The sequence below is a fragment of the Anopheles cruzii genome, chromosome 3 (assembly GCF_943734635.1).
Source record: "Anopheles cruzii chromosome 3, idAnoCruzAS_RS32_06, whole genome shotgun sequence".
Lineage (NCBI taxonomy): Eukaryota > Metazoa > Arthropoda > Insecta > Diptera > Culicidae > Anopheles > Anopheles cruzii.
Window position 1 is genome coordinate 86,398,420 of NC_069145.1, and position 23,044 is coordinate 86,421,463.

Consider the following 23,044-nt stretch of genomic DNA (forward strand, 5'->3'; position numbering starts at 1 on the left):
TTTGCAGAATATCAATTCGAAGAGTGACTCGGAGCGGGAGTTGCTGGAGCTTCTGGAATGGCTCCGCCGTACGGTCCGGTACTACGATGGAATGCACGGCAAGTACCCGAACAATTACGGCGCGTACGAGGCTGTGGTCGGCGAAAAGCTGGAGAAGCAAAACACCTACAAGAAGGTGCGGAGCATCAACGCGGCCAAGATGACGCCGGAGGTACAGGAGCTTAACAGTCTGTGGGGTCAGCTCGAGCGCCACATGGAGCAGTGGCTGTGGTACCTGGACTCTGGGCTCCCGGATCAGCTGGGCGTCGTCGGACGCTGGCTTAGCAACGGCGAGAAGCTGCTGAACGACGACGACATCCCGGACAGTATGAACGAGGAGACGGCTTCGCTGATCAGCAAGAAGCTCGAGGCTCACAAGCAGTTCTTTGGCACGTACTACGAGGTGCTGGAGACGTTCAACGGACTACAGGCGGGCCCACTGGTGAAGAAGGTCCCACCGGGACAGTTGCAGATGATGGAGAAGCGGCTACTGGACATCGAACCGCGAGCCCGGCAGCGTCGCATTAAACTCAAGTTCCTCGAGCACAAGTGTTGCCTGATCGCGTTCCTGAATCTGCTCGAGAACAAGATCAACGGGGTGAAGTACAGCAACGAGGAAGCGGTCCGGCAGTCGTTGGACCACCTGCGGAACTTTGTCACCCGCAACCGGATCATGCAGGAGTTCGAAAAGGCCCTGATCGACATGCGGCAGGTGATCGAGGAGTACAAGATCGACGGTAACATCACGAAGAAGGAGATGTACGGGATCGACGTGTTTCTGCACGAGACCGAGGATCGCTGGAAGAACGTATCGTCGCGGTTGATCTGCACCGAGACGATGCTCGAGGACGTCCTGTCGCACTGGCAGCGCTGGCGGGAGTTGGCGCACGAGCTGGAATCGTGGCTGGCGCAGGCCCGCGATGCTCTGCAGGGCACGGAAGACGAGCGGATCGAGTTCTTCCAGAACGTCAGCACGTACAAGGACAAGTTCGGCGCGCTGACGGATACGTACGGCATCCTGAAGTCAACCTGCGACCAGGAAGCGTGCTTGGGTCTGGAGCGCAAGTATGGCCAGCTGGCCGGGCAATGGGAGGCCATTTTTGCGCACACCAAGCAGTACCTGCACGTGGGCGATCTTCTGCAACACCGGCAGCGGTTTAAGGCTGACGCAGGGCAGCTCAACGAGTGGATCGGGCGGGCCGAGGTGGCCCTCGGGCGGACCAATCTGCGCGAGTCGAGCGAGGTGCGTCGCTGCGAGACGGAGCTGAAGCAGATTGCGTGCGAAATCGAGCCGATGGAGGAACTGTTCAAGTCCGTCAGCCGCAGCTTCCAGGCGCTGATCAAGGAGTACTCGCGCGACGAGGTGGACCGCATGATGGGCATGATGAAGCAGCAGAAGGAGGCGCTGGTACGGGTGCGGGCCTCGATTCCGCCCAAGCTGCACCTCTTCCACCAGCTGCTGACGCAGCAGGAAGCCCTGGAGAGCGGGCAGCGTGAGATCGCCCAGTGGCTCGACGAAGCCGAGAACCTGCTGATCTCGTACGCATTCAGCAACGATCCGCAGCAGACGAAGGGTAACATGGCGAAGCACAAGGCGTTCTTCAGCCGTACGCTCTACTACAAGGCCATGCTGGAGAGCAAGAACAACGTGTTCCAGAACCTGCTCAAGCTGACGGACACGGATCGGAGCGTCGATATGGCGGGTCCGGCGGGTAAGATGAAGCAGCTGAACGATCGCTTCCAGTACGTGATCGCCAGTGCGACCGACTGGGAGTGTAAGCTGCAGGAGAATCTGCGCGTTTGGGAGGCTTTCGGTGAGGCCAAGCAGCAAGCGGAAGCGTTCCTGCGGCAGGCCGAAGCTTACCAGCGATCGGCGGTCCCGGTTGAGAAGGAGGCCGACGCCGAGGCGCAGCTGGAGTTCTTCAACGCGGCCGACCACCAGTCGAGCATTAATCGGCTCGAGCGCCACACGGAGGATCTGCTCAAGTATCTGCCACCGGACGAGCAGCAGGTGCTGATCGGTGGCGTTCAGGACGTGCAGCGCCAGTGGAGCGAAGTGGTCCAGCAAATACCGGCGCACCTGCTGAAGCTCGAGTTCCGCGTGAACGAGCTCACGTTCGGGGCGTGCGTTGGGGACATCGAAAAGGAGCTGAACGCCGAGGAGCAGGCGTTCAACTGTAACGACAACTTTGACGCCATCCTGGAGCGTAACCGGGACTTTTTCGCCAAGAGCGATCTGCAGCGCGTCGAGCAGGTGCTGGGGGCGATGGAGAAGCTCAGCTGCCTGTACCTGGAGAAGTCGGGCAACGAGCAGTCGCTGGCGCCGCGGTACCAGCGGGCCAACGACACCTGGGTGGCGCTCTGCAAGCGGATCGACACGGTGCGCAACACGCTCCACAAGATCCCGGCCCAGTGGGACGCGTACCACGCGAAGTACGCCGAGATGAGCGGCTGGATGGACCGGGTCGACGAGTCGCTGCGCCAGATCGTGGCCGAACAGCAGACGATGGAGGAGTTCGAGCGGGAGAAGGCCACCTTTCAGGTAAGTGCCGGCCGGCCACAGCACGGAGTGCGGTTATGGTCATTACATTCGACCATTGACGAAGGTGAATCCAGTGTCCGTCAGTCCAGAGCCCCTTTACGCTTAATTAGGGAGCTTTCAGAGCTACGGCCATGGACGCGGTTGGGAACCGTTTTGGTTGATGGAAGAGAATCAGTAGTTGAGATGGTCACTGTACGCTTATCAGTTCCTTTTGGTGGTGATTTCTTACGATCATCAGCTTTAAATTGTTGATCACGATCTTCATTTTCACGACCTTTGATTATTTTACCAATTGTTGCATCGTTTGTGCCTTGTTTTTCAATATGATGGGTTCTTTCGCCATTTAAACGCAAACGTATATGGCATTTTGGATTTTATTGAATTGAGGTCAACACTAAACGAGGCACAGAACTGAGCCTCTCACTTGGCTACCAAATATTGTTTCATATTTTCACATATTCTCCAATGGTTCAGGCGATAAACTTTGTTTCGGTAGCCATTCCGTAACTCTACTCTTCGCATTCCCAACACTTCTTAGCATCATTCAGCTCAGCTAGGCTCAAAGTAACATCTTAAATCTTCGAAAAGTGGTTTAAAGCCATATTTTTTGAAAGCTGATGCTAAACCTGCTTTTGCGAGTCACGGCAAGCATTCGAAGAACACTGGAGGGGACAGAACTGGGTGGCGGACTGGAAAAATCAAGCCCTATCCACTCGCCATGGTGACTTGGGGCTCGAAGATGTGTGCGACACATAGAGACCATAGGGAAGCCCTGAGTCTCCGAGACTGATCTGGTCTAAGATTCTAGATTTTTAAAGACTGTCTCTGCCTCTGTCTGAGCCGTCTAACTAACGGTCCTGCGCGAGTGAGAGAGTTACTTTATTCCTATTAGGCCATTATTCCATCATGCTAAAACTGTACATCGCTGCTGTAGCTTGGATACTAGGATGTTCAACAAGTTTTGCGGGTCGATAGGAAAAACACATTTTTATTGTTTGAAACACACTTTATTATTGAGTATGGTGTCCCTGAACATTATTACACTTGTTCCAACGAGATTCCAAATTATGAATTTCATCCCTGAGGTGAGATTCTGGAAGGGCTGCCAAATACGCTTCCAGAGCTGTTGTGAGCGCATCATTTGATGAAAAACGCTTTTCACGCATGATTTTTTTGGATCTGAAAACAAATAGAAGTCGCTGGGGGCCAAATCTACTGAATACGGTGTTACGGCTACTAAATTCAAGGATTTTTGCCATTTTCAAAATGATCTTGTGACATGGTGCATTGCCCTGATGAAAGAGGATGTTTTCACGAATTTTCTCTTTCAGTTGGTCTAAAAGATTACAGCAATAATCAAAATTTATTGTTCTATCAGTTTGCAAGTAATCCGCTGACAAAAATCCATTTGCATCCCAAAAATCTGATTCTAACACCTTCTCGATCGACTTCTGGACACGAACCCGTTTCGGAGCCGAAGAAAAAGGTTTACACCAGTCCTTAGCCTCTTTTTTGATTCAGGATCATGGCGATATATCCAAATCTAATTCCATTCGATGATTCGATGCACAAAATCCACTTTATCGTTTCGAAAACGCTCCAAATGTTGCCGAGTAAGTTGCATTCGAATGCGGTTTTGTTCCATTTTTAGCGAATGTGGCACCCATTTTGCAAACAGCTATCTGAAACCGAATGCTTCAGTCATAATATTGGTTATACTTCTTAATGAGATGGCTTATACTAAATCTCTTTCAGTAATTCAACGATTTTCCAATACGATATCCTGTATTTTTTACGACTTCATGGGCTGTGTCGGTTTTTTTACGTTTTTGACGTGGATCTTCTTGAAGGGTCTTACGATCACGTTTAAATTCAGACAACCCCCTTTCAATGTACTAATTGAAGGCGAAGAGTCCTTTTACACTTTCAGCATTCGTCCATAAATCTCTTTTTGCTTTTAAGCCCTTCAAAAATTTAAATTTCAATCACTGCACGATACTTGATTTTGTCCATTGTAAAAAAATACTGTGACATGTCGACACTAAATGGCTTGTAAAAAAAAAAATTAAGTGACAGATTGAAATAAGGCTCGTAGCAGCGTTCTTTGGTATCGAACTGCAAGACTTATTGAACAACTCATATGAATATATTACTGTGAGGTCTCCGCTCCGACCCGGACCAGAACTGTGGTCTCCGTAGATGTGAATGAACATCTCACCTCACGCTCTCTCTCTCTCTCTCTCTTCCTCTTCCAGAACATTTGCTCGGAGGCGGACGGCAAGCGGGAGGACATGAAGTGGCTGGTGAAGACACTGGACTTCCTGTTGGGCCACGCGGCCGAGGAGCAGGCGGCGGTGGAACAGGAACGGATCGAGCGTCTGATCGGACGCTACAAGACGCTCATCCCGACGCTCGAGACGACGGTGGTGCGGACAGAGGTGTTCACGCGCTGCTACACGTACCGGCGGGAGGCACGCGAGATCTGTGCCCTTCTGGGTCGCATCCGGACGCAGGCGGATGGCGTACCGCCCCCGGACAGCTACGAACGGGCGGGCGCACTGGTGGACGAGCAACAATTCTCGATCCGCGAACTGGACGCGCAACGGGCACACATCTTGCGGATGCTGCAGCGCGGTAAGGACCTGGCTCGCAACCCTGTGGCCCCGTCGTTCGTCGGAGCGGAGAGTGGCCGGCTGGAGGCGGCCTGGAACGAGGCGTACGGTGGAGCGGCTGAGCGGCTGCGTGCGTTGCGTGGTGTGCAACGCGTATGGGGTGAGTTCCGTGAGCAACGTGGCCAGATCGGCGGGTTGCTTGGGACGGCCGAGCAGGAGCTTCGCTCGGTGACCCCGCTCCAGACGGATCCGCGCGGCGTGGCACAGGATTTGGAGGCGAAACGGCAGCTGGCGGTGAACCTTCGGCAGGCTTCGTCCAAGTCGCTGTTGCAGCTTCACGAATTGTCCCGGGAACTGGGCCAATCGCTGGCACCGGAAACACGACAAGCCCTGGAGCGGGAGGTGACCGAACTGGAGCGACGTGTAGCCGCGACGGGTGACTACGTGGAGGAACGCGTCGGTTACCTGGAGGAGTACAGCGATCGGTGGGCCGAGTACAAACGGCGGCTGGACAGTCTGAAGGTGTGGGCTACGGCGGAGTACCCGAGGTTGGTGGCGGCACTCCGGCAACCGGCACTCGGGGCGGAAGAGCGCGTGGCCCGTGCCCAGCAGCTGGAGGGTGCGCTGACGGAGCGGATCCGAGCGCTGGACGCACTGAACGCGGGCGCCGCCGACCTGGCCGCCAAGGAGGGCAACCTGGGCGAGATGAAGCGGCTGAAGGCGGAGGTGGTGCAGCTGCAGTGCACGTTCACGGAACTGCACCGCGCCGTGGACGGTGAGCGGGTGGCCGTACGGGAGGAAGCGGAAGCGTGGGATGCCTACGAACGTGGGATGCATCCGGTCCGCGAGTGGGTCGAACGGGTGAAAGGTGCCCCGGAGCTGGAACCACTCCGACCGGGTACGCTTCCGGAAGCCCGCGGTCACCAGGCTCGGCTGGAGACGTTCGTGGCACAATGCGACGCGATGGCTGGTGCGGTGCGGAATGCGACCGAACGGTGCGAAAGCATCCGGTACGGAGTCCGACCGGCCGAGGAGACGGACAAGTACGCACGGGCGGTGGCCTCAGTGAGTGAAAGCGCGGCGCACATCCTACGCAAGACGACGAAGCTTGTCGAGGGCTGGACGGCGCACGAGGAGGAACTGCGTCGACTCGGAGCCTTCATTGCCGGGGCCGAAACACGCCTCCAGGAACTGGCACCACCCACCCCTGCCCCTCCACTCCCGATCGATGAGCTGGAGCGGGGAGTGAAGGCGCTGAAGCAGTTCAGCAACGAGGTGGCGGAGCAACAGGCCAGGCTGGTGGCGCAGGGTGCCACGTTCGAGCAGATCGGACGTGCCCTCTCGGAGGACGGAGCACGACGGGGTCGCGAGCAGTTGCAGCGTGCCCAGGAGTCGCTGGCACGGTTGGCGGAGGAAGCCCGGGGACGGATCAGTGCGAGCTACGAGCGGATCGTGGAGCAGCAGGCGTTCGACGCGCAGCTGACCGAGTTCGCCGACTGGATGGACCAGCTGCGGGCGAGTATCGGGGAGCTGGAACGCGGGACGGCCCTCGACGAGGTGGAACTGGCGGCGCAGAGTGTGACGCGGTTGGTGCAGGCGCACGGCGACAAGCGGGACGCGTTCGGTGCGATTTACGCGCAGGTCAAACGTCAGAGCCTGGGAGGCGACGTGGCCGGTAATCGGCTGCTGGCGGAGACGTACAGTTCGTTGGCCAGCAACTACCAGGCGCTGGAGGCGTCCCTGCTTCGGTTGGCCGGGTTCCTGCGGCGGTGGTCGGAATTGCGGGCTTGGCACGGGACAACGCGGGACGCACTTGCGCATCTTCGGGAGCGTGTGGAGCGCAGCGAAGGACCCCGAGGTGAGGACGAACTAGCCGAGGCGAACCAAAGGCTGCTGCAGTTGGCCACCAGCGTCGAGGAGTGGCGCGAGACGGCTCTGACGATGGAGCAGGAACCGTGCGTGGCGTTGCAGGACCGCGCAGGGCGCCCCGTCGGGGCTCTCGGACTCGTCACAGAGTTGGAGACGCGTCTGGCCGCTCTCCGTTCGCTTGTGGACGGTAAGCTGGGGGAGGTGGCCAACGCACGGGAGCGGGTGGCCCGACTGCGGCAGACGGAACGTGAGCTCGGTGGTGCCCTCGGAATGGCCGCCTCGGATCTGAAGGCGATCGTGGAGGCGGCCCGGCTGTCGACGTTGGACGAAGGACTCGCGGCGCTGGCAGCACTGGACGAACGGCTCGGGGAACTGGGTGCGACGAAGGCGCAGGCCGCTTATGAGGGTGACCTGTTGCTGAAGCAGGACCTCCTAGCGGACGGAGCGGACATGACGCTCGATACGAAGCTGGCCGATCTGCAGCAGGAGGCGGACGAAACGCGACGTACGTTCCGGACGGCTGCGGATCTGTACGCGGACCTGAACCGGTTCAGGATGGCCTTCGCCAACGAGCTGCGGCCAGTGGAGGTGCTGACGGGTGCCGGAGGTTGGCCACCCGCCTTCGAGTCGAAGGCAGCCCTCTCTGCAGCGCGGGACGAACTCCGAGGAGCGTCGGAAACGATGGCACGAGGCGTGAAACGCAGCCTGGACGCGGTGTCGGGCCGCGGGACGGAACTGGCTCGCCTGTTCCGCCCGTATAATGGTCCCGACTGTGACAACATCCTGGAGCAGGGACGGGCTGCGTCCGCCCAGTTCGCCGGGGCGTTGGAGACGCTTGCGGAACGAGGCACCGCCCTCGATCGACGGTTGGCGGTATACGGGCGGGCAGAACCGTTGGCCGCGGAGCTGGAGGAGTGGGCACGGGTCAAACGCGAGCAGTTGGAGACGGGTGGACCGGCGGAAGCGGACGGACGAATTGCCGCGTACCGAGCGGAACTCCCGGCGCAACTCACCGCGAAGGAGACGTTGGACGGATTGCTGTCGGAGGCCCGGAAGTTGAATGGCTCGGGGGGGACACTCCCTGCCGATCTGCAGGCCATCGGGAGGCGTGTGGAGGAAGCGTTGGCTGGCTTAAAGGAGACGGCCGATAAGACCTCGGCACGCCAAGCGGAGTACGCGGCGGATGAGAGACGACTGAAGGGAGCGCTAAAAACGGTCGTCGAAAAGCTCTATGCGATCCGGGAGGCGATCGGAGGTTGCGACGAACCTACACTGGACGCGGGACGGCAGTTGGCGCAGCTGGCAGCATGCCGGGAGCTGCGCGGGAAAGTCGCTGCGGTCGGCACCGAAATCGGCGCTCTGAAGGCGGAAACGGGATCGTCGGCGGTGCTCGGGAAGGAGGTTCAGAACGTGGAACAGCGACACGCGTTGGTGGCGGGCAGTTTGGCCGAGGTCGAGGCCAAGCTGGCGAAGGCCGTGGAGCGAGGCGTCCGGGACCGGTTGGGAGCACTCGGGCGGACGGTAGGCTCACAGCGGGAGCGGCTGGCGTGGTGTGTCCCGGAACCGGCCAGTGACCGGGCAGCGCTGGAGGTGAAACGAGCGACGGCGGACGAAGTGCGAACGGCGGTGGAAACATGTGGACGATCCCTGGCCGAAGTGGACCGGGAACTGGCAGCCGGAGGACCCCTCTCGGAGCTCTTGGCGGACGAGCGGAAGGTGGAGCAGCTGCGGGAGGAAGCTCGGGAGGTTGCAGCGGAACTAGCGGCGGTGCGTGGAGCACACGCGGACACGGAACGACGGTTGGCAGGGAACGTGGCACTCTGGGCACGGTATGAGACGGAGTCCGGGGAGGTGGTGCGGTTGCTCCGTGACCTGGAAGGGCGCCACCGTCTCGAAACGGTGCTCCTGGTGGACCTGGGGGTAGTGGAGACGAAAGCGGCCGAGGTGCGGGCGGCACGGGCCGAACTGGAGGGCCTGCGGGGTCGAGTGGACACGTTGCAGGCACTGGGGGCGGAGCTACACGAGGCCAACCCGGAAGCACGTGCCCTCGCCCTCGCCCATCACCTCGCGGCCAAGTGCCAAACGTTCGGAAGGTACTTCACCGCGCTGGCGGAACGGCTGGAGGATGTGCGGGCAAAGGATGGCCACTTCCGGGAGGGAGTGGCCACGTTGCGGGCGTGGCTCGGCGAGACAACGGCGCGGGTGCAGCGGTCGGTGACGGATGGTGACTACGAGGCGGCCAAGGCATTGCGGGCGGAAGTTCGGGCACGGGAAGCCCCTCTCGGGGAAACGTGTGCCGCAGGGGAGGCACTGTACGCGGAGGTGAGTGCCGAGGGCCGGGAGCGGCTACGGGCGGAGATGGCCCGGTTGCGTCAGGAGCACGGCACACTGCTGGAGGAGGTAGGTGGGGCGTGCGAGCGGATGGAAGCGGACCTGATCCGGCGCCGGTCAATCGAGGAGAGCCACCGGCAGCTGGCGGGCTGGGTGGCGGAACTACGCGGCAAGGTTGCGGCACTGGGAGGTGGAGGCGGCACGTTGCAGGAGAAACGCGGGGCGCTGTTTGCGGCCCGCGGTCTGCAGAAGGACGTGGCGACGCACGAAGCCAACCTGGAGGCGCTAGCGGCCAAGGTGGGAGGAGAGGACGGATGCGAGGACCTCCGTACGCAGCTAGTGGAGCTGCGGGGTGAGCTGGAGCGACGGGTGGCCACGCTGGAGCAAGCGGTACGGGAGCACGAGGTATACGCTGGGGCATTGGAGCGGTCGAGGGACGCACTGGCCAAGCTGCAGGCCCAAACGGAGGAACTGCTCACGGACGCCGGGGAGGTGACGGGAGCGCGGCTCGAGGAGCAGCAACTGCTACTGGACACGGTGCTGTCGGAGGAGGCCGGGGCGCTGGATGGACTGAACGAGTGCTACACGCGGCTGGTGGCGGTGGAAGGAAGTGGTGGACACGCGACGGAGTTGCGCCGTGCGTTCGACGAGACGAAACGCGGGTGGACCGGGTGCTTCGAACGATGCCGGGCGGCCCGGGCCCATGCGGCAGACGGGCTGGCGGAACTGACGGCATTCGGAGGACGCCTCGATGCGGCCCTGGCGTGGCTGGGGGCACGAAGGGCCGAGCTGAAGGACCCCGCACTCGGAGCGACCCTCCGTGACTACGGCGAGACGGTGAGTGGACTGTTGGAGGAGGGAACGCGGGTGCGGGCCCGTGCGGACGTGAGCGGAAGGGTGGCCCAGCTGCAGACGGAGTACCGGGCGGTGGTTGCGGCGTGTGCGGAGGCAGCGGCCCGGGCGGAAGCGGCCCGGAACGAGGCCGGAGACTTCAAACGGGCTTTCCGGGAGTTTGAGGAGCTGCTGCGGGGTCACCTGGAGGGGCTGGCCCGTGACTTTGAGCCGCTCGTCGGGGACCTGGGGGTACTGCAGGAGCGGCAGCTGCGGTTGAAGGAACTGGCGTACCGTAGGCTGGACGAGGCGGGTCAGTACGAGGCACTCCTAGCGCGCGGTGAGAAGCTAGCAACGGTAGCGGCAGGACCCGACCGGGAGGCGGTCCGCGGGAAGCTGTCGGAGGCACGGTCGCTCTGGGAGCGGTTCGCGGACCGGCTGACAGCGGTAACCGCCCGTCTCGACTCCTGCGTGGTGCAACTGGGTGAGTTCGGGCTGCAACAGGAGCGGCTCTCCGGGTGGCTGAAGGACGTTGAGGCGGCACTGGGAGCGAACGCGGAACCGAGGGGGACACTGCAGGAGAAGCGGGCCCAATGCCAGAACCATCGGCTGCTGCACGATGAGATTGCGGCACAGGCCCCGCTCGTGGAAGCGGTGTGCGGGCGGGCAAGGAGCTTATTGGAAGCAACGGGGGACACTCATCTGGAGGCACTCGTCGGAAGGATCCGTGAGGCGTACGGTGGCATCGGACGGAAGTCGGCCGAACTCCTGGACAGTCTCGGGGGGTGTGTGGCGGCACACGCGGCGTATGCGGCGGCAGCGGGGAAGGCACGCGGTTGGCTAAGCGAGGAACGTGACCGCGTCCTGTGTGTGGGGGAGAGCGAAGCGGGCGAGAAGGGAGAGATCGGCAAGCGGATCGAGGCACTGGGGGCGGTGGCCCGCGGAGGACGGGCACGCACCGAAGAGCTACTGGCGGTGGCGGAGGCAGCGAGGGATGCGGCACGGCCCACAACGGCGGCGTCAGGATTCGCCTTGATGGAACGCGAGACGGCGGAGTTGCGGGCGGAAGCTGCGTCGCTTTACGCGCAGATCGAGGAGACGGTGGACGGGCAGCGGCAGACGCTGGCGGGGTGGAAGCAGTTCGACGGGGAGCTGGAGACGCTTACCCGCTGGTGCCGCACCGCGGAGGCCACGTTCCGGGGCCAACAGCCGGGGGAGAGCCTCGAGGCGAAGGAAAGGGCGGCACGGGAGCTCCGAGAAGCGCACGAGGCAATCGGGGCGCGGCAGGCGCAGCTGGACGAGTTCGTGGCCCTCGCCCAAGCCCTCTTCACACGGACCGGCGTCGAGCGGATCCGGTTCGTCCTGAACCAGCTTCTGAGCCGTGCCCAGCTGCTGCAGGTGCTGGGGCGGGAAGTGGCGAACCGCGCGGCGCACATCGCACAGGATCACCGTGCGTACGACGGACGGTTGCGTGAGGCTGAGGAGCGACTCCGTGCGTTCGAGGAGGGACTGCAGCAGGAGGGTGCCCCTCCGGATCGTCTGCAAACGCTGGAGCTAGAGCGGGGGCGGTTCGAGGGGGCCCTGGCGGCGGTGGTGACGGCCAGCGAGAAGGTCCTGCCGGAGACGAGTGGCCCGGGCAGGGAGCGGATCCGAGAGGAGCTGCGTGCACTGCGGGAACGCTGGGAGCGGGCGGTCGGTGAGCTGGCGAGTGCGAGGCGGCGGCAGGACGTTCGGTCGGTGCAATGGGCGGCATTCCGGGATGCACTGCAGCAGGTGCGGGAGTGGCTGGATGCGACGGAGCGCCGGGTAGAACCACCGGCGGCCGGTGGGGAGGCGACACCGCAGGAAATCCGGTCTCGGCTTTTCCGGTACAAGGCTCTCGCGCAGGAGGTCGGTGGACAGCGACGGTTGGTGGACTCACTGCGGGAACGTGCCGGTGAGGCAGCACAGGAACCGGAGGTGGCGGCCATCGAGGAGCGGTACGAGTTGCTGCGGAAGGCGTGCGGGGATGCGGTACGGCGGTTGGAGCAGTCCCTTGGCCTCTGCGGGCAGGTGGGAGACGCACAGAAGGCGCTCCTGGACGAGCAGGGACGGTTGCTTGCGGAACTGAAGCGGCTGTCGGAGGCCGGCGGAGGATCCCGGACTGCGGTCCAGGAGAAACTGGCTCAAGTGGAGGAGTTGCGGCAGGGCGAAGGGAAGATGCGGGAGCGGTTTGCGCAGTTAGCGCAACTGGTGGCCGACAACGGGGACCTGCTGGCACCAGCGGCCCGTGCCACGATGGACCGGGACCGGACGCGGATGGTGGCGGACTACGAGAAGGTCCTAGCGGCACTCGGAGTGGCCCGGGACGAGCTGGAGCGTCGGTTGCGCCTGTGGGATGAGTGTGAGCGGGATGCGGATCGACTCGGTGCGGCCCTCGGTGAGGCGGAAGAGGCGGCAAGGAGCTACAGCCCGCGGGCGACGCTGGCGGAGAAGCGGGAGCAGCACGAGCGGTTCGAGGCACTGGCGACGCGGCTCGGGGCGGACGCACGGGAGCTGGACGCACTCGGGGATAAGGCGGCGGAACTGGCACAGGGCGATGGACGGATGGCAGGGGCGGTGCAACAGCTGAGGGCACGGGCCCAGGCAGTCGGTGGCACGGTGCGGGAACTGGCACGGAAGTGTGAGGCGGCGTACACGGAACACCGTGCGTACCGGGCACGGTACGAAGAGTGTGGCCGGGGACTGGACGAAATCAGTGAGGCGTTCGCCGGGGCCCGGGCGGAAGAAGCACCGGCACTGGGCGCGGTGAGGGAACTCGCCGCACGCCACTCGCTCGTTGCGGCCCAATGCGGGGCGGTAGCAGACGCCGGGGAAGCCCTGTACGGTGCGACGGCTCCCCGCGGACAGCAGATGCTGCGGAGTGAGGCACAGGAACTGGCGGCACGGGCGGATCGACTTTTCGACGAGATCGGCGCATTCGGAAGGACGGTGGAGGCACGGGCGGTGCGGCTAGCCGGGTTCCTGGAACGGGCTCAAACGCTCCGCGATTGGCTGGACCGGGTGGAGGCCGGGGGCTTGGTGGCTCCCGGGGTGGTGCTTCGGGCGACGCTGGACGAGAAGAGTGGCCAGCAGGCGGCGTACGGAGAGCTGCTGGTGGACGTGCGGGGTCACGGCCCGGAGCTGAACGGATTGCGGGAGATGGTTGAGGGTGCGACGGAGAGAGACCCCGCGATGGAACGAGCGGTCGGTGAGTTGGCGGAGAGGTACCGAGTAGCGTTGGAGAGGGCGGCTGCGCACGGGGAAGCCTACGAACGGATCGTAACGGATCACCGGGCGTACTGCAAGGCGGTGATGGAGACGCAGGACTTTGTGGACGCGACGCACAACACGGTGGAGCTGTGGGGCGAGACGGACCTGGACCGGGTGTCGCTGGCCGCCAACCGAGACCGGCTAGAGGCACTGCGCGGTGCGGTGGAAGCGGAGCAGGGACGTGTCGAGCAGATCCGGACGCTCGGGGAGGCCACGCTGCCGGACACGAGCGACGAAGGACAGGCCAACATCCGGGCCCAGATCGATGCATCGCAGCAAGAGTGGGAAGGATTGCGGGCGGCCATTGACGGAGCACTCGCGGCGATCGGCACCAAAACGGACGAGTGGACGGAGTACGAGCGGTTGCGGGGCGAGTGTGCCGACTGGATGCGGGACGTGGACGGGCGGGTGCACGGAGTGGACCTGAAGGCGACGCTCCTGGAGAAGAAGGCCACCCTCGATTACTTGAAGGCACTACAGGGCGAGGTGAGGGCACGCGAACTGGAGGTGGATGCGTGCACGGAGCGGGCGCAGGCCCTGTACCGGGGGTACTTGAGCGGCAGGGGGTCGCAGGTGGCGGAGTTGGCGGCCAAGTATCAGCAGACGGCGGCCCGGGTCAAGGAGCTGGTGGGACGCTGGCAGCAGCACGTCATCGCGCACCAGGAACTGGAGGCACGGGCGGCGGAACACGGAGCTTGGTTAAGCGGGGTCCGGGAGAAGTTGGCGAAGTGCGCTGACCTCGCCGGAGCCGCCACCGAGAAGGAACTGCAAACGCGGGCGAAGACGGTGCAGGAGATGCTGGCCGGGCGGGACGAAGGATCGTCAAGGCTCCAATCGCTCGGGGAACTGGCTCAGCAGGTCCTGGCGAGTACGGTGCCGGCGGGACACGAACCCCTCAACCGGACGGTGGCGACGCTGCAGGAAGAGTGGGCTGCGTTGGCTCTCCGCATGGTGGAGGTGCGGGCACAACTGGACGAGGCGTTGGGGCAGTGGTGTGGCTTCCTGGACCAGGTCGGTGACCTCCGGCGGACGGTAGCGTGGCTCGAAGGGGAACTGGCAGCGTTCGGAGAGTTCCAGGCGACGGCGGCCGACAAGCGGGCGCAGCTGGAGCGCATCAAGGGCGCGGAGGAGAGGGTGCGGTTGGAGCGGATCGAGTTGGAGCCGCTCCGGGCTCGAGCCCTCGAGTCTGGAGGGGCAGCGGCGGCAGCAGCCGCCGCAGGAGAGGCCCTCGGACAGTTCGACGCAGCGGCGGAGCGGATCGGGAAGGTGCTGGCGGAACGGGAGGACCAGTACCGGGACCACCGGCGGTACAAGGAGGCGTACGATGACCTGCAGCAGTGGGTGGCCCGCGCCCGGGAGCGGCTTCCAGCGGGGGGTCAAAGGCAACAGCCGCTCGGAGAGCGTCTCACCCTGGACAGCGCTCTCGCCCCTCTCGACGCGCTTCTCAACAAGCGGGCGCAGGGGGAACTGCTGGTGGAGCGGTTGGTGCACGCCGGGGAGGTTGTCCTGGCGTCAACATCGGAGCGGGGATGCGAAGCAATCCGCGGGGACATCGCCGGCCTCCGGACCGCTTTCGAGACGCTCTTCGCAGACGTGGGACGGCAGCGGGGTGAGCTGGAGAGGACCCTGGGCCAACTGCGGGAGTTCCGGGAGGAGTACGAGCGGCTATCGGAGTGGCTCCAGCAGGCGGACATCCTGGTGAAAGCGGCCAAGCTGGCAACGTGCGCCGGGCTCGAGGACAAGGAGCGTCAGGTGCGGGAGGTCCGGGAGCTCATCGGTCGACTGGAGGCAGGGCAGGCGGATCTGGACCGGTTCACGACGTTCGCGGGGCCACTGCTCCGCTCGCACCTGGACACCTACATCGGCAATCAGCTGCGGCACCTCACGTCTCGCCACACCGTCCAACTGAACCTGGCCCGAGATGTCCTGCAGAAGGTGGAGACAAACGCGGCACTGCACCGGGAGTTCCGGGAGCAGCTCGGGAAGGCAAACGCGTGGATCGAGGCAGCGAAGGAGATCGTACGGTACGCGACGGACGGAGCGGATCAAGTGAGCCGCGACAACCTGGAGAAGCGCTTGGCAAAGGTCGGTGAACTGATCGGAAGGCGGGCCGAAGGACAAGCCCTTGTCACGGCAACGGTTGCGACGGGTGAGAAGGTCGTCAAGAGCACCCGGTCGGATGGTCGGGAGGCGCTGCAAGCGGAACTGCGGGACGTGCAGACGGCCTGGGACCGGCTGGCGAAGCGACTGTCCACGGCCAAGGTCCAGCTCGAGACGAACCTCCTGCAGTGGGCCGACTACAGCTCCAGCTACAACCACCTGCAGCAGTGGATCCGGGAGCGGGAGACGAAGCTGCAGCAGGTCTGCGATCAGAAGGCGTGCGAGGGGTTGCTGGTGGCCGCGACCGACAAGGGCCACCAGATGGCGGCCGACGGGACCGATCTCGATCGGCACAGCATCTCGGACCAGATACACTCGCTGCAGGAGCAACTCCACTCGATCAAGCGATCGATCGAGCTGGAGCAGGACAAGTACCAGCGGCAGCGGGCCTACCACCGGACGCTGGCCAATGATCTGTTCGCGCTGGTCGACTGGTTCAAGGACAACGACGAGCAGATCCGGTCACGGCCCCTGTTCGCCGTTGATCTGAAGGCGGCCGACCAACTGCACGGAGCGCACATTGCGCTGGCCGGCAAGGCGAACATCAATCTGAAGATGATCGATGATCTGCTGAGCAAGTTGAAGCACAGTGACAGCGATCGCCTCCCGGAGGATCTGCAAACCATGGTCGATCGGGCCCGTACGCTGCAGGCCACCGTGCCCGAGGAGCTGGTGGCCCGCGAAGCGTATCTAACCTCAAACCGACTCCACCGACGGGAGTTCCGGGACAGCTTGGAGCGCATCCAGAAGTGGCTCACCGGCGCCGAGGAACGGTTCCAGCTGGCGAAGGTGTTCAGCTTCGACCAGGAAAAGGTGGCCGGAGCGCTCCGGGAGCTGGAAGAATTCCTGCACGGTGAAGGCGAGATACGGGCGCTGCTCTATGGCGGTGTCCAGGAGCAGGCCGACCGCCTGTGGAACTCGCTCAGTGAAGTGGACCAAAACCAGTGTCTCGGTGAGCTGCAGCAGCTCAAGAATCGGCTCAGTGATGTGTCGCACCGGGCCGCGCTTCAGCAGACGGAACTGCTGGCGAACGGTGAGCTGGTGCGGGCGTACAAGAAGCACCTGAGTGCCGTGAACAATGTGCTAGTGAAGAGTAAACTGGACGACACGATCCTGACGATCCCGACGCTTCCGGGCCGTACTGACCACATCAAGGTGCTGCTCAACATGCTGCAGGTAAGGGGCGATTTTGTTACTTACAATTTGTTACACGGGAGTTTCCCTAGATGGTTGAAGTTTTTCACTGACCGGATCCTTTTCGGGACCCAGACCGGGACCGAGATCGGGATCGGGATCTTGGACCCACGGCGGAGCGACTGCGACGGCGTGTAGCGCTTGCCGGTTGTGCTCTCTTCCGCGGGGACCGGCTTTGGGATCGTGTACGGCTTCGGGATCGTCCTGGAGTTCGTCGACGACTCGCCGCTACTCGTTCCCGTTCCTCACGTTCCTTCTCCTCGCGCATCCGACGGTAGATGGCGATGGCTTGTCTCTGGGCGCGACTTCGCTGGGGCGCCATTCCCGGGCCACAAGGCATTTCCAGAACGTCGGCCCGTTCCTGCTGTTGCTGTTTGGCATCCCAAATCTCCAGTTCCCTTGGCATGGTATCGACCACGTTGTACAGCTGCAGTTGGAAGGAATTCGTTTCCGCTGCAAACCACTTGTTGGCCACCGTGTACGCCTGACGGTCTTTAGTCTTCTGCACGAGCCCCATGTCGATGGCCTGATCCAGGGATTTCTGCACGACCAACCGAAGTTTGTCGTCGCCCGGGTTCGGGCATGAGTCGAACGCTTTGGTCCGCTCACAGATGGCGTTAATGGGCTCTGTGGCGAAGGAATATGCGAGCGAAGCGCGTAAAAGGAACATTTTTCACTCAAACACACACTAAAAATGGAAAATCTTACGCGGGCTGCCGGAGTTTTTCAAAATGCACAAAATGTAGGGCATCATCGTGCACACCTTTGCTCTTTGGGTTTCTGAATACGAATGCTGCAATTGAGCGCGACTCTGCAAAAGCAATGGTCACTGTGTGCGGTAACATAAAATCAATGGGAGCTTGATGGAAATGAGCGGTGTGCGTTTTGGTTGTTGGCGTTGATTGAAGTTTCCCTCTACACACAGTGCGGCAAAAATGTCCCGGGAATCAAAGCTATAAACCGTAATGGTCTTTCTAGATTTTCGAAATTTCTTTCTTTTATGCAATTTCATGTCCGTTAGATTTATTTAAGGTGTTCCTTTCTTTGATAAACTTTTTTGTGCCATGCAATAGTGGATTGGCAAGGTCTCAACGAACTAGAATCAAGTTTGGTACTAAATTTAGTACACAGCCTGTTCATTTAGGATAGGAAGATAAGTTAACACATAAGTTGAAAAGTCCTGAGCTTAAGGTGTGTTTTTGGTTCAAAATTGGCTTTATTCATCAACGTCATCTCCATCAAAAGAGCCACACAATCATTACAGTGCCGCTTTAACATTTCAATATCAATTTTGTAGAACGATTTATCTTTTGCCTCGAAATAGGCCTCAATTTCAGTCATAACCTCTTCATTCAAGCGGAATTTCTCACAGATGAGCATGTTTTTGCGGTTTGCGAATAACCAATAGCAGCTGAGAGTCACATTGTTTTGATTGACTTGTTACACGGTGCGTTGTCTTGATGAAACAACATTTGTATATTTGCCATAACGTTATATAATATTCAACGTTGATGATATTTCCCTTCTCAAGATAGTCGATGAATATTACACCACGGACATCCCAAAATACCATAACCATAATCAAAGGCCATAACCATTTTCCAGCCGATCGTTGTGCTTTCGGGGCTTTGGACGAGGTTCACCAGTTGCACTCCACTCAGATGGCGATATAAAGCCAACAAGTTCTTTTTACAACTCTAGAATATCAACTAACTGAATGTAACTTCACTTTTCGATCATTGAAAACGATTTTTTTGGATTTTTTAGTATGTTTTCTGATGTTACCACTTCATTTGGACGTCCACTGCATTCTGCATTTATCGTTACATTTTATCGTTGTTTCTGATGGAGCGGAGTCCTTATAACACTTTTCAAGTCATAGTTTCGCTTGAACGATATTTTTTCCCATCAAGAAGCAGTGTAACATTAAAACCCGAAATTGTGTTTGATCCATGGTTCTGAAACTAACAAAAGTATTGTCACTCTCAGCACAATAGCTCATAAACTTATGAACAGAATATCATGAAATTCGTCTTACGACAGCTTTCGTCTGAAGGTAAAATTGATAATTTTAACTGACAATCTTCAGGTACCTAGGCCTCAAAAACTATACGTTAAAAACGAAGGTTTTATATTGGCGCTTTGTCGGTTCGATCTGTGGCACCTCAATGTGCATCTTCTTCATTATCTTAACGATACCTCATCGATCGATTGGATGGTGCCGAGCTGATAAATCGGCAGCTGCGTATATGAATTCAGGAACAACCCTCCAAACAGGTCCGTGGAGTACGTTGGGGAGCGATCTGCCTTGAAGCAGAAGCCTTGAAACATCGAAACAATCACACAAGGCCAGGGAATCATGATAAATGTTCAACTGAATATTAATTCATTCATAAGCTTGAACTCGGATTCGGTAGGCGGAATCAATAACTTCGCCTTCGATAAGAAGTTTGTTTTGATGCGCTTTTGCGTCGCAGATAAGAGTGATAAAGTTTCACGGGCTGAAGTGACACCCTGATACTGGCTTATCTTTCGCGACTGTTTGCGCGTTTCGTAAGACAAATACGATCGTATCTAAGACATCGAGTCCCGGTAGCGCATGCAACGGTCGATGATATCATCTCCTGAACGTATCGTCTGGGCTGTCTGAAAATGTCTGTCTCAAATTTGCCAACATTTACATTTGTGACATTCGAACAAAAGTAAAAGTTAGCGCGTATTCCCCGATCCACGCGAAGAACGCAGCATAAACCTGCCCTGGCGGTAGAAGAAGCCACAGCAAAAGCCACTAACACGAACGTATCAGTTTTGTGCGATTGTGCACCGACGAGTTATTTTTATCTCACCAAAAATCGGGGCGCCATTAACCGAAGGCCCGACCGAGTGAGGAGGGGTGACACCGTGAGATCTTTCCCATTTAAACCGGCACGGCAAGGTTGGCAGGTGGCCAAACGGGTTCACTGTAGAACAGCGGCCCGTAAGGCACGCAGGGCACACGCCATGACGTAGAGTCTTCCTTCTGCCCGCCGGGGCGGAGTCGGACTTTCGGTTTTCTTTCGGTCACGTGAAGCGCAACCACGATCCAAATGTTACGAGAGTCATTTGCTGTATTTGCCAATTATTAATGAGCTGCAGTTGGTGGAGGTAGGGGGCCCCCTCGCTGGTTGGTTCCAGTTTTCAGTGCCTCCAAACAACCTCCCAATGCAAGTTGCACAATCTTGGACTCGGAAGAAGCAGCAAACAAGGTGATGTCATTCCGGTGACCCTGGTTTGGGTCGAACTCCACAAGAGACCATGTTTAATATTACCAACATACAGTGTAGTGTCGCAGCAAATGGCAGGGAATAAATATTGATCTTACTCTCTTCGTTCGCTCGTTCGTTCGAAGCTCAATGACGATGTCCTTACTTCTGGTGGCACCAGCTCACGAGGAATGATCAGCGGTGCGGTTTCGGCAAACGATATTTATACGTGATGATGGCATTTTGCGCAGCGATCGCCACGAGCGATCGCTAAATGAAGAGCCAGAGGAACAGAGAGAGAGAGAGAGAGAGAGAACGAGAGAAGAGAGTCGAGGTGACTAAAGCGTTGGGAGAAGCCTGATGAGATCCACAGTCCATTCATAGATGATGACGCGAAGTGCGTAACGTGAATGAGAAAAAATGTTTTGATAAAAAAGCATGCTTTTGAGACACCTTATCTCTCATTTCTTGTTTGTTTGGACCTTTGTTTGGCCATGGATAATTCGTCACCGAAACGGTCGGTGGCGAGTGGTTTGTTTTTGAAATGATTATTATTCATTCCCCTGCCGGAAGTGCTGATCTTTACTTGCTCATCAGTATTCGGATGCTGTCGAGTTGTTTGAGCCACTCGCTCTCTGATCTCTGCCTGTCGGCCGTCATCTGTTGCTCTCTCGGTCGTAAAATCGACGACTCTCCGAGAGACACTGAGACTGTTGGCGCGGTGCTCGAGTCGGCGTGACTGCGGCTCGGCCCAAAGCAAACCATTATCCTTACGGATTTAAAGTAGACAACAGCGACAACGAATTCGCTGCGAATTCTGTGCAAAAAGACGCCGACGCAAAGACAGTTTTTTGAGGTGCGATCGATCGATCGGGGGTTTGCTCTAGTTCGGGGTCGCTCTCGAGTGGTGTGAATAAAGTTCTCAACTATTTCGCAGGCGCAGCAAAACGAGCTCGACACACTGAACGAACTATCGCAGAAGATAGTGGACCGTGCGGATCAGTACAATCGAGAGCGCGTGCAGAAGGAAGTTGGCGACGCGACCCACCAGTGGACCGGCAACGCGAAGTTGCTCGAGAATCTGCGGGAAAACCTGGTGCAACTGCAGCAACAGTGGGAGCAGCTGGAGAGCATCCTGCAGGAGCTGGAACTGAAGTCGAATCTGCTGCTGGAGAAGGATCGTGGCTTGGATTTGGTGGTGGAATCGCGCGACCAGATCGAAGCGAAAAAGCACATCGTCGAGGTGAGTCAAGTCGGTGGCTCGTGCAAAAATATCCGCGGCCGCAGCGCTTTTGTCAATCATCGAGGGCCGATCGTAAACAACTTCGCACGTCACGCCCCAGCCCCCGGCGTAACCGAAAGGATTAGATGCTAAAAATAGGATCACACAAACGAGACGATAAAGTGATAAGCTCTGATGAAAAGACCATGCCGTGTCACGAAACACCGGGCGCCTCCATTTTGGCAGCTCTCGAGCTCGATCCGATCACCCGATCATCGCCCCTTTGACAGTGACGTAATTTTTGGGCCACCCGATGCCGTCGTCCTGAGCATGATCTCATCGGTTGTGTGGTATCGTTGACGGGGTGGTGGTTGCCGTTTGCTGTCACTCCCCGTGCACTCGACCGATCGCCGTCGATCGCCGCCGCGAGGACAGTATGTTTGCTGTCGTGTTTGTTTATTAACGTTTTTGGGCAACGAGGCACACCACGGTGTGGGCCATCGTGTTGAGTTGACATTGAGCTACGCATTTTTTTTGTGAGCTCCATGATTTCACGCCGACGGCGTGACAAACAATTCAAGGTGAAGCTCGGGTTGCATTTCGGAAGATGAATTTGTTTAGAATTTTCACCCGACGACGTTACTGGCGTTCATCGGGCCGCCGTTTCCTGTTTGCAAATCGATCACATTTTATTTTTAGCAGACCGATGATGGTCACCGCCGATGTTGGCCGAAAACTCCACACCCGTTTATTGATTTAGCTTCCCCATTCGCTCGGATCGGAACGGGGTTATTTACTTCGCCCGCGAACCGGAAAATCGATGAACGAGGACCCTCGTCGTCGTCGACGTCTCGGGGTTGCCTACTGCGATAATAAACAGTTCGTCCGAAGGACGATCGTTTGATCACACGAAATGGCGTAGAATGGCTTCTTCGCTTCGCTTCTTAATGTGACTTTCTGCCCTTTTCAACAGAACTTGCTGGAAGACAAGTCCGCCCTCGGTCAGCTGAACACGAAAGCGAACGCGCTCGCCAAAACGCTCATCAAAGCCCTTCGCGAACAGAAACTATCGCCGCAGTCGCTGGAAGAGAAACTGACGCACCTGAACGACATCAACACTCGGTAAGTGTCCGTCCGTCCGATGAAGGGAACCGCCCGGAAGTGTCCGATATCGTCATCGCCGTCGTCGTCGGGGGAATGAAAGCGTTGAGTTACGGTTGTAAGATGAGATTATCGGTCATCACACGACACCCCGTCTCGCCGGTTCAATGTCGGTCCGGTGGAAGGCCGAAAGCGGCTGGGTGTGATGTCATCGCATCGCACACACAATGCAAACACAACTGGTTGGTGGCCGGCTGGACGACTGTGTCTCTGGGGCACGTCATCTGCTTCGGAGAACGTTCCGCGAATGCGAGAGCGCGAATGTCCGCCGAAAGGGTGCCGATATCAACTTTGGGGCCGGCTCTCACACAGAACCGCTTACTCATGGTGTTCCGCCGGCTGTCGAGAGAGAGAGAGCCCGTGCCGGCATTTGTTGGATCCGGAATCGAGGCGTGAGAAAATCCGCGAGAATGAAGCGAATGTGAGAGCGAGAGAATGGGTGACGAATGTTGTGAGAGAAACCCGAATCCATAACGACGACCCCCCCCAACGCGGGTTGGAGCCGGTTGATCGCATCTCCACCGTGCTTAGTCGCTATTGATGGCTGAAG

The 23,044-nt window shown here is 59.1% G+C and overlaps 1 protein-coding gene across 1 annotated transcript in view; it reads left to right on the plus strand.

The window, feature by feature from the left end:
* Positions 1–23,044, plus strand: part of LOC128271233 (muscle-specific protein 300 kDa-like) — a 61,572-nt gene that overhangs the window by 8,100 nt on the left and 30,428 nt on the right. The window contains exons 4-7 of the mRNA XM_053008676.1: positions 8–2,581; positions 4,837–16,851; positions 21,049–21,354; positions 22,307–22,455. Of these exons, the coding sequence (XP_052864636.1) occupies positions 8–2,581; positions 4,837–16,851; positions 21,049–21,354; positions 22,307–22,455 (15,044 nt within the window). The remainder of the gene's footprint in view (positions 1–7; positions 2,582–4,836; positions 16,852–21,048; positions 21,355–22,306; positions 22,456–23,044) is intronic.